Here is an 11,223-nt window from a genome sequence, read left to right as displayed (position 1 = left end):
AAACACACGTGGCTACTAGATTGCTGCAGGCTAGCCACAGATACTGCCAGCTAGCCACCGATAAAGGCAGCTCAGTGGTGCTACCCCACAGTTGTGGGCGAAAGCTCGGGCTTAATTAAAGGCGGCAGCTTGCTATTGTTCAGTTGGGGCCTGTGTTTCGGTAGTCTCCTTTGGTGAGGCAGAAGCCACAGGCAAGGGAGATAAACTAGCTGGGCTACGATGTAGATACGGCCTGAGGCACATCGAACACAAACCCTAATCCCTCATCTGATTGCTCGCCATCCAGAAAGATCTTGTGGGTTTCATCAATATCACAACTCCCGGCTGGCACTCTCTGCCAAAGAAGCCCTTTAATTCAAAGCTCAGGCTATAAAAGCTCTTCATCACCACGTCTTAAATTTGGTGTATGGGCATTTCGTCCATATGTACGCCCCAATTACCGGTAAAGGTGAAGATCTGCCTGTAGTCCGTGTGGTCAGCAAGGAGGCCCCCAAAGAGAGCAGACACACTCCACATGAGAGTAGCAAGAGACTGGAGAGCAGCCCATCGACCAACAAGTCGAGGAGGTATGAGGTCCAAGCAGACGCTACGGTCTATTGGGGTCGAAGCGTTTTGGAAGGCACCTCTGAGAAAGCCAGATAAACAACAGCTGCTCAAATGGAGAGATGCATTTTTGCGAAAGAGGCATGCAGAGATTAGAAGCGAGCATATAGAGGAAGGAAGGACGCATCAAGAGACAATACAAAAAAACAACGGTGAAAGACGACGCAAAGAAGGGCGAAGGACCACAGGGAAGAAGCAACACGCAAAGGAGAAATAAATAGATTCACTGGCCATTACTATTGCAGTCAAGACAGGAAAATGAGCCCCTTATTTTTAGGGTTTTTGATTCATCAAAGCCCGCCTTTAAAGACGTCCTGATACTGTAACTGCATGCTCTACTAGATCGAATGGGGTAGGGCTTTCCGTTCTGTTGAGCGCTGGGAATCAAGGCAACCCTACCGCATTAGATAAATGAAAATGACTGCCGGCAAATAGTGAACTTGAGAAAGAAGAAATAATCCCCTGTAGTCGCACAAGCATAAATATATATATATATATATATGTATATAAGCACCCCTGGATACTACAAAACGCCTAAAATCGGTGGGGCACAACGTCCTGTTACACTGTATCTTGGGCGGTTAAAAGCAAACCAAACGAAGACTATGCAGCAGGTTGCTACAGCATGTTAGAAAAGTCGCCTACCCCACTCCAATAGAGGTAAACAAAAAAGACGCTTCTGTGGGCCCCATGTGAGTGGCGACTTTCTGAATAACTGAGATGAGCATACAGCGAAAACGCATGGAACGGTAAACGTCTGAGGATCGACACAGGAGGCGATTCTGCTCTCTCTCTAGACTGTGACGCTCCATTGGGTGTAAATCCACGGCAAGTCCGTTCCACAAGCTTATACAGAAGCTGTTCTACCCTTCCCTTCCCCCTCTTGTTTCAGGACTACCTTCTCGCTCAAGAATGCATGAAACGCCTCCCCGCATGCAGTGCACGAGTTAGCACTGCGCGTCTCTTTGCTTGCACCCCCAGCTCGGTCCGCGGCGTTCACGGCATATAATGCCACACAACCCACGTATACCTTCTATCTGCAGCGCCAGTCGAAGCCCCTTTGGCTTACCGTATGTGAGCGCAGCAATCGAGATGGTGTAAGCCGTCGAAAGAAGGCACGAATGGATCGGCTTGAATGCATACTCTGTTTTAAAAAACAAGGGAAAGTACTTCACTGTCATCCCTGCATCGGCACACATCGAACACCCAGCAGCAAGAATGGCAGAAGCAAAAACCTGAAACAGCACTTCCTGCTTATATGCCTTCCCCTTCGTCAGCTTCTCATTCTTTAGAAATCCCTTTCGTTCGCCACCTCTAGTGCGTGCCCGCACCGTATACATCAGAATTTCCCCATATTTACTCCCGCAAAATTTACCCGCGCCACAAAAAGTGATGCAGTGGGAGATGAACATGAGCCATGGGACGTGCTTCGTTCTGAGGAAGAGGAAGCGGCAATCGGGGGTTGCCAGTGCTCCAGTGCACTTTGTCTCGGTTGAGGTCTTGGCTAGCTCGTCTTGCTGCTGCAGCAATACCTCAATGCTGCCCTCAGACTCAGTCCGCTTCTGAACGTCATCAGCCTCCTTCGATGCCTCAGAGCTGGGCTCCCCATACTTGGCGTCCAGACGAATGCGGGAGGCTTCTTCTGCAGAGATCTCCTTCCAAAGAAGAAGGACGAGCAACTGCAGAAGAAGACACGGACCCGCAGGCGTCGCATCAGACATATGCACCGTGTGCCTTTGCCTCTTCTCCTTGGCGAGGCTTTCTGCCCTGGCCTAGAGAGCCTGCATCGCGTCAATGGCTGGCTCCAGGTGCACTGTCTGTGCGTGTTTTTGCCTTTCCTGAACCTTTCTCGTGGTCTAAAGCTGATTCTCCCCTCGTGCGTCCTCCGTCCGGCTGCCTGACCCCACACCCCGTCGAAAACAAGCAAGGGTGAGCTAGTTGGCAGTAGCTTTTCCCACTGCTCACGAGGCGAGCTACATATGTGCTTGCCTGTGGGATGCTGAGGAAGACACCGATCCGAAGCACCTTGTGGAGGATGTGAAGGCGCCACGCGTTGCCGCAAAGAAGGAAGACGCAGAGGGAGAAGAGGGGGCCTAAGCCGTTCGCGAGAGTTGTTAAGATCCTCCGTAGCACAAATAATCGGCTGCGTTGTCCTTCGCGAATAGAAAGGCAACGCAAAGAAGGCACATCAAGCATTCGGAAGAAACAATCATGGGGAGGAAGAAGCGGCCTCCCCAGCACCCCTTCAAGGCAAAGAAGGCCGCATAGAGACGCGCTGAAGAACGCGAATAGTTGTAGAGCAGTGCAGAGGGAGAACGACCATAATGAGGACGCTCCTTAAAGGACGACGAGAAAAATGCTAAGTCTGCAAACGGCCAGAAAAATGGCTTCCCAATGCCAGCACGAGAACGTGGATGCCTGCGCGCGTGTATCCACGTGTATATGCGTGGAACTAGACATGCATGCAGGAGACCTACCACGTGGGATTGCATCACTGAAGAGCGACTCCGTCAGAACCGTAACCCACTCATACCAGGCCTTCCACAGCAAATTTGACGCCAGTAGCAAATTGAAGCTGTCAAAGCCAATGGCCAGATAGTTGACGCCTAAGAAAGATCAGCAGCCCACACACGCGCTGCACAAAGATCCAGTCGAGGACGCACTGGCAGAGAAGCGCCTCCTTCACCACACAGGGGCAGTGCCTAAGTGCATGTGCATGCTGCCTCCAGTCTCTGCCAGTCCCCAAGCCACAACTCACACACGCAGAGAAGCCCCCAAGCGGCAGCGCATCGAAGACTTATGCACCGTCGTGCCTTCATGGCATCCGCTGCCCATCCGGCAAGAGGTGCCACGACTACTGTAATAAGCCCTGTGAGGGAGGCCATCGCACCAATCTGCACGGCAAAAATCCCAAAGCAGCAAATCTTGGACCGTGAGAAAGCGCCGCAGAACAAGCGGCAATGTGTAGCAACCCCTCCATGCACAGACGCGAGAGGGAGAGGGAGAAAAGCGACTTTCGTGGAAATATCGGATGCCGCAAGTCTTTGTGCATGCAGTGTATATACACCTCAAAATTCAAGTCTTACAGCCTTGTTGCCGCCAAACTGCATGTGCAGATACGCGTCAAATATGGCGGCGGAACGTGCAGCGTAAGAAATTGCATTCAGCACGCGAAAGTATAGCCTGAAACGAATACGGAAGGCAACGCTCCACATACACACACACAGGTGAACCCTTTTCGAGCCGAAGACAAGCATGTACACACCCACCCCGTGAGCATCACTCGACTGCAGAGAAACCATTTGTCCGCCGCTACGGTTCCCGACACTTCTACTACCGCCTTCCGCCTGTCTAGATCGCTCCAAGTCTGCACTGTTGGTGCCCTGTGTGACCCTCCTAGCCCAAAGGCTTGCACTCCGAGAGACTCACATGAGGCTAACATTGCGATGGCAAGGCTCTTTCAGCAGCAGGCGGTGGGGGAGGAAAGGCTTCAACGCAGCAAATGCCGACGCTTTGCGAAGCCCTCCTTTTTTTCGACCTGTAGAGTCATCCACTTCGTCAGTCTCTAACAAGGGCAGTGTGACTTCTGCCACTTCGTGCTGCCTGGGGTGCGGATCCTGCTGCTGCTGCTGCTGCTGCTGCTGCACAGAAGGTCGACGCATCACCACCCCCCGATACTCTCGGGGTGCTCTAGGGGTCCTCGGGGAGGAACCACACCCAATGGCCTCTTGTACCATCCTTCTCGCACGGGTTTGCAAACCCTTGCCGAGATAGCAAAGCCGACACTCTACACCTCCATGGAACGGCTGCGCTTCCTCCAGGATCCTCTTTGAGCTCGAAAAAGAGTGGTCTGCCCACGCAGCGAAGGAGGCTGAATGCCGCGCAGGCGAGATTCCAGGTGTACCTCGCTCCAGGTCCTTAGCCTAGGCTCCCCCTCGATCGAATACCCCAAAGGCTACGCACTTTTAACGCCGCAAATGGCTGCCCCCGCAAATATACACAGAATTGAGCACTGGCGCCCCAGGAAGGCTCCAGTCTGCCGCTGTCTTGCTGCCAATCCCCCAAGCCAACCAGCCAGCCAGGGGGGCCCCCCTATTGTTCCCCACAGAGGGGGCCCCCCGACCCTGGATAAGTGGCCCCTAGAGCGCAACTCCTTGGAAGGAGAACACTGTGCGGCTGCTTTTCTTTGTTTTCCTCAATTTCGCTTCCTCAAAGGCCGCTTCTGCGAGGCTTTTCGTCCGGGGTGCCCCCCGCCCTTCGGAGCGCGAGTGGGAGTTGCCGCGCATCGATTCTTTCAAGCCGTCCAAACCGCGGCTTCGTGTAGGATTCAAGCTTCCTTGTATAAAGCGCGAGGCTTGAGAGGAGAAGCTGAAGTATGATGTTGCCTTCTTTGCCAGGTTGACTGCGGGAAGGCCGTTGATGCCTGCTGACACCCAGCGCGTCTGTGCAGAGGAGGCACTGGGCTTATTACGGCTTCACGATGTTTATTGTTTCGGCGCTGAAAGACACGCTCAGCGTGCAGCCGTCCCTCCAGGGGAGGCCCCTGGAACCTGTGCTGCGCGAAGCGATTGCGCTTAAATACACCAACAAGGTAGGATACGCAGGTTTGATGAGGGGAACTACGACCAGCGGACTCGACAACGGCGCAGCTATAGCGAGATATTTTCGGAAGTTGTGGTGGTATACTTTCAGGTTCTGCGAGGTCTGGGACTGTTTGTCTGTTTGTATGAAATCACGGAAGTCGAGGGAGCAGCCATTCTTCCGGCAACCGGTTCTTCGCGATACAACGTAATCCTTGACTCCCACCCGCTGTGCTATGCTCCTACTCCTAGTCTAATGCCTCACAGGCTAGCCACCTTCTTAGCTATCTCAGGAGTCCACATTCCTTGTGGCCGTCTGCCCCTGGCCAGCTCACTGCGTAGAGCGACAGGAGAGTCACGCTTGCTCATTATGTTTTCCGCGCATGAGGCTTTGGGTTGTGAGGCTTTGGGTTGTGAGGCTTTGGGTTGTGAGGCTTTGGGTTGTGAGGCTTTTAGTTGTGGGGCTTTCAGTTGTGAGACTTTGGGTTGGCGCTGCAGGTGTGCTTCAAGGCCGTCATCTTTCGGCCGTTTGTAGGCGAGGTTTTACAAGGCACAGTCTGCGAGTCGTCATCCTCAGGAATCGCTGGTACCCCTCCAAGCAACTAAAAGCCCTCTTAACAACAAATCTTTGAACCTGCGCATTCTCGGAATGCCGAGAAGGCCTCCCCCTTATCCCCCACACCCTCCCCCCCATCGCCCTCCGAAGCAGCGCAGAGAGTGCAGTGTGAAGAAAGTGTGCGCCAAAACGTTCTTGAGGTCTTACGAGCGCCGCGAGAAGCGTGTGTGTATGCCTGTTTGTGCTTTTCGCCCCTAGTGGACTTGAATTTTTTCAAGGACGTGAAGATTCCAGCCTCGAATCTTCGCGAGCCGAAGGCGTGCGAGGAAACTGCAACAGCAGGTAACATTGCAGCTACAGGCTTTTCAGCAGCAGCAGACGGCAAGGGGCCTATGGCTGCCGCGATTTGGTCGTGGTGCTTTGAGGGTCACCGGCTGACGTACGACTTGGGTGCCCCCATCCGCTTTCGCGTTACAGACGTCATTTTTGCGAGAGAAGAAGGTGCACATGCGCGAAAATCTAGTTCTCAACCCCTGCTAGCTGTGCAAATTAGCTAGGCTGCCTTGTTGTTGCTTCCCCGCCTTCGCGTCCACACCAACACCCAGCAAAATCCCCATTTTTCAGGCTTCCCTAGGGAGGAGAGGCAGGAAAGCGAGCGCTTGTAGAGCCTCTATATTCATATTCATATGTAGGGTCCAGGATTGAGATTCGTGGTGGCTTGTGGATGCAGCCCAGAAGAAGTTTACGCTGGTGGCAAGCGAGGAGAGCTACGTGCCCCCGATGGTTGTGATTGTAAGCCTTCAATCAGCAGCACACTAGCCCGTCTCTGTTTTGTTGAGGCTTTGGTTGCAGCGTCTAGAGCTGTCTTCTTTGTGGCACTTTTTGTGGCTCAGGGCGAAGCAAACGCAGACGGCCTGGGCATGCTCTCGTGGTGGCAGTAAAAGCCGACTCTGTTGGCTCTCCTTAGCCATCCGTGGGAATCAGTGGCGGAATTCTACCTGATTCAAGGCCAAGGATTCGCGCATGCCATGCCCTTCTTCGGCATGTGCAGCAAAGACTGCTCTGCCTTGGTGTGCTCTCTCGCAAGAAGCTAAGGCTTAGATTCGCGCTTCCCCCATGGGATCTACTTTCCCTGGCGGACCAGGGGGACTGGCCTGTGGGGATGATTGTTGCAAATGCTGCTGCTGTGTTGTGAGAACACGCCGCTGCTGCACCAGCAGCTGCTGCTGCCGCTGCAACAGCTGATGCAGAGACAGAGGCTGAGGCAGACGACCTGCGGCTAGAGCCGCAGGCGCTGCTTCTTGCAGTGTGTGCAACAGCGCGTGAACTTTGCCGGCTGCGGCGAGAGACTCATGTATCTGCAGCCATAAAAAGTCGCATCAGCACAGACAGGGAGGCCTTGTTGGCAGTTCGTCCTGAGAGCAAGAGACGCTTTAAGACACGTTTCACGCCTGCCCTTTTTCCCGTCACTGGCGACTCCGTATAAAGACACACTGCAGGAAGCAGCCCACGGTGCGCACTTGCAAAAGCTGTTGTTGCAGCTGCATCAGGAGGCCGTGGTGGGCAGAATGTTCATCTCCAGCGCTCCTCCATTCGGCAGCGATCTCCTCACTCAACTGCAGCAACAGCGGCGGCTCACAGCCAACACACGAGGGGCATGCTGAGGCTGCAACGTGCCTGAAGAGAGACACCCTGCCGAAAGAATGTGGCAACAGTTCTGGCGGCGACAGCACACCTGTGCGATGTCTCCCTGTCCATTTGTGCGTTTCAACTTGCTGTGGAGTCTGGCGAGCAAGAACAAGCCATAGAGGTCCACGTCGGGTAGCCGCAAAAACTGTTGCTGCTGTTGCTGCTGCAGCTGCTGATGAGATTCGTCTGACGAATATGCCTCAACGGCAGAGGCCACAAAGTCATTCCATAGAGCAGCAAAATCCTGTGAAGAGCAGCAGCAGCAGCAGCAGAAGCAGTGCATTATCGTGCTGCAGAAGACGGCTCGTATATAGCCGATAAAGGAGGCGGCTGTTTGGGAAGGCATGGACAGGGGGGCAGGATCGGGGGTAGAGAGAAGCTTAAACAACAGTCTGCCGAGTGTAAAGGATTCATTACAGGATCTCCCTCAGCAAGTGCTGCTTCCTCCTCTTGGCGTCGTGCCTCCTTCGCCAGGCTGGAGACGTCGATAAACCCCTGAAGCGACACGGAAAGACGCATGGGAGCCGGTTGCACACATACACACACTTACACACTTAGACACATACATACACACTTTTACACACACATACATACACACTTATACATACTTACACACAGATACACACACTTACACACACATACACACACTTACACACACATACACACACACACACAAACATATACACACTTACACACCTCCACACACTTACACAGATACACACACATACATATGCACTTAAACACATACATACATACACACTTACACACACATACACACAGATGCACACTTACATACACACATACATACAGACACTTACATACACACATACATACAGACACTTACATACACATACACATAGCAGAAGCAGCAGCAGCACCAGAGGAAAAGTCTAGCCGTGCTGGTAGCGCAAATATATCAGCATCAGCATCGGTAAGAATATTTCTGTCATCGAACCTGAATACCAAACGTTGGTAGCAGCCACAGTCGCAGCAGAAGCGCTGTCGCTGTTTCATAAGCCGCAGCAGGGATGGGGGTAATCGTGCTGCTGCTGCTGTTGCATGCTGGATTTTCGCTGCACTTGGCCTTGCTGCCTCTGCTGCCTTCTTCACTGGTGCTGCTGTCACTGCTGACGTGCCTTTGGCGTTTCCTCCGGCTTATCGCCCCCTGCTGTTGTTGCTTTTGCTGTCGCTGCTTTTGCTTTTGCTGCTTTAGCTGTTCTTGTTGCTGTTGTTGCTGTTGCTTTTGTTGCTGCTGTTGCTTTTGTTGCTGCTGTTGTTGCTGTTGCTTTTGTTGCTGCTGTTGCTGCTTGAGCGTTGCGACAATGGCGGCAATTGTGGGGAGCTCCTCCAGAAGATAGGAATCCTTCTGCAAAGACACATTTTGCTGGGAGAATCGTGCCATATACATAGCAGCAGCATTCGAGGAGCTGAAGGAGTGGTGAGCGCTACCAGCAGCTCAATCAATACAGCAGCCAACTCACCGTGACAAAATCCTCAGCTGGCGGCAATACCCATTGCTGCACTGCATGTGCTGAGCTCGATTGTGTCTGCTGATGCTTTTCGTTGAGTGCAGCAAGCCGCATAGCGAGTTCAACGACTGCATGCAGTTGCTGCTGAGCGACAAAGCAAACATGCTCTGCAACACCCCCAGGCACGTTAAGTCCTATCGTTGTTGTTGCCGTTATTGATGCTGTTGTTGCTGTTGCTGTTGCTGCTGCTGTTGTTGCTTCCGTTGCTGCCGTTGTTGCTGTTATTGCTGTTGTTGCTGTCGAGGAAGAAGAGGAGGAAGAATTGCCTGGAGGAGACTGCGGTGATGCAGCAGGAGCAGCATCAGCAGCAGCAGCAGCAACGCACTCAGCTGCTGATCTCAACGCTTCTTGCTGGTGTCGTTGTTGAAGGAATTCCTTGAAAGAGGCACTTAGAACGACTGGAGCCGCAGCAGTAAAGAAGCTGCAGACAGCAGTACCAGCCTTCCTTTTGAGAGCAGCCCTTGTTGCACTAAAGACTTCGTATTGGTGACGTTGCATGCGACTCGTGCGATGGTTTTGCAACAGGAGCCGCGCACTGTACCTCTCTGGCGATAGCACCAGCTGCCGCATGTATTCGAGCTTCGCTGGCGTTGTTATGTCGGCTGCTGATTTGACGTCTGAAGAGCAGCAAGGAGAACTCTCCTGCTGTGCTGCCGCTGCAGTCTGCGAGGCTTTGGAAAGCGCCTTCATCGACCCTTGCTGCTGCTGCTCCTGTTGCTGCTCCTGTTGCTGCTCCTGTTGCTGCTCCTGTTGCTGCTCTTGTTGCTGCTGCTGCAACAAGGAGCTAAGGCCAGAGCCCTTCGATGCCAAGAAACGCACTCCCCTATGAAGAGCAGCGACGGTACTAAGTCTGCTGCTTTCTAGAGGGAACCACCTACGAAGAAACACAGAGCAGCGACAGCAGCGAAAATTCCATGCGTAGCGAACGTGTGCATGCAGCAAAAGGCAGCGAGAGGAGGAGGTGCATGGGCTGCTGCTGGGGTGGGAGCACTTGCCGCGCAAAGCAGTTCTTCCAAAAACTGTTGAGGCTCAGCTGCCTTTCCACGTGCTGGCAAAACATGCGAGGTAGAGCAACACTGCTGTCGCCAGCTTCGCCGCTGCTCCGGCTGCTGCTGCTGCTGCAGATGCAGCAGCAGATGCAGCGGCAGCAGCCTCTGCAAAGGTCGCATGCAGCACGAATGGCTTCCAGCTTCAGCGCGTGCAGCATCAGCACGGCCCAAAGGTGGAGGTACACCTCAACAGCAGCCAGGCGATGGCTGCTGCTGCTGCTGCTGCTGCTGCTGCTGCTGCTGCTGCTGCTGTTGCTGCTTTCGCCATCTGCGGCAGCAGCATTATCGCCAGCCACATAGCAGACCGATTCCAGCCAAGCGGCTAGCTGCTTGCGGCTGTTGCTGCCGCTGCTTGTCGCGCTGCGTGAGCGGTGTTGCTGCTGCTGCTGAGGATGATGCGTCTGTGGCTGTCTTTGCATCTGGCAGTTCTGCTGCTGCAGCTGCCTTCTCAGTCCGAGGTAAACACCCTACGCATGCGGCAAGAGCATTGCGAAGCAGGGGGACTGTGTTGCACTCAAAAAAAGCCAGAAAAAAGTGCTCTAGAGGTGGCCATGCATTCAGAAACCAGTCAGCCTTACGTATATGTAGCGAGAATCAATGAGAACTGGCTCAATAGAACTCCCACCATCGCGATGGCGTCTCTCCTGCAACCGCTGCCCTCGCCGTTGTTGTTGTTGCTGCTCTTGTTGCTGTTGTTGCTGCTCTTGCTGCTGTTGTTGCTGCTGCTCTTGTTGTTGCTGTTGTTGTTGCTGCTCTTGCTGTTGCTGTTGTTGTTGCTGCTCTTGCTGCTCTTGCTGCTCTTGCTGCTGCCTCTGAGGCTTTAATTCAGCTTCTGCCCCTCTGCCACCATCTGGCATGCTGCTATCTGAGAGATTGCTGCTGGCGCTGCTGCAGATTGCAGCCTGAGGCACGACGGCTCCTGAGCTGTTCTCCTCACCTTTGACTCCTCTGGATTGTCGCAAGTGGTGTTGACTGTTTTGTTTCAAAATAAACTCCTTGAGCTGCTGCTTTTGCTGAGGCGGCAGCTGTTGCATTGCTCGAGGCAATGCAGCACGGGGGAGACGCCGCAAGGCCCAGTAGAGCCGTTCTATGCTGCTGCTGCTGCTGCTGCTGCTGCTGCTGCTGCTGCTGCTGCTGCTGCTGCTGCTGCTGCTGCTGCTGCTGCTGCTGCTGCTGCTGCTGCTGCTGCTGCTGCTGCTGCTGCTGCTGCTGCTGCT

At 53.7% G+C, this 11,223-nt stretch overlaps 1 protein-coding gene and 1 pseudogene across 1 annotated transcript; one reads left to right on the top strand and one right to left on the bottom strand.

The window, feature by feature from the left end:
* Positions 1-5,083: 5,083 nt before the first annotated feature.
* LOC34620595 (DNA-directed RNA polymerase III subunit RPC8) lies at positions 5,084-6,680 on the top strand. The gene is made up of 6 exons (XM_022733840.1): positions 5,084-5,194; positions 5,296-5,391; positions 5,682-5,769; positions 5,998-6,240; positions 6,470-6,531; positions 6,633-6,680. The coding sequence occupies exons 1-6, from the start codon at positions 5,084-5,086 to the stop codon at positions 6,678-6,680; spliced, it is 648 nt and encodes a 215-aa protein (XP_022586543.1).
* Positions 6,681-6,836: 156 nt separating this feature from the next.
* On the bottom strand, positions 6,837-11,219 carry LOC34620593 (annotated as a pseudogene).
* Positions 11,220-11,223: the final 4 nt, after the last annotated feature.

The sequence above is a fragment of the Cyclospora cayetanensis genome, unplaced genomic scaffold (assembly GCF_002999335.1).
Source record: "Cyclospora cayetanensis isolate NF1_C8 unplaced genomic scaffold, CcayRef3 CcayRef3_contig_98, whole genome shotgun sequence".
Taxonomy (NCBI): domain Eukaryota; phylum Apicomplexa; class Conoidasida; order Eucoccidiorida; family Eimeriidae; genus Cyclospora; species Cyclospora cayetanensis.
Note: the sequence above shows the minus strand (reverse complement) of the source record. Positions and strands in the feature narration are given on the sequence as shown.

Bases quoted from the DNA above. Each gene is read 5' to 3' on its own strand.
- LOC34620595 (XM_022733840.1), top strand. From the start codon at position 5,084: ATGTTTATTGTTTCGGCGCTGAAAGACACGCTCAGCGTGCAGCCGTCC. The intron at 5,195-5,295 runs GTAGGATACGCA...GTATACTTTCAG, and splicing joins CGCTTAAATACACCAACAAG to GTTCTGCGAGGTCTGGGACT. The intron at 6,532-6,632 runs GTAAGCCTTCAA...TTTGTGGCTCAG, and splicing joins TGCCCCCGATGGTTGTGATT to GGCGAAGCAAACGCAGACGG.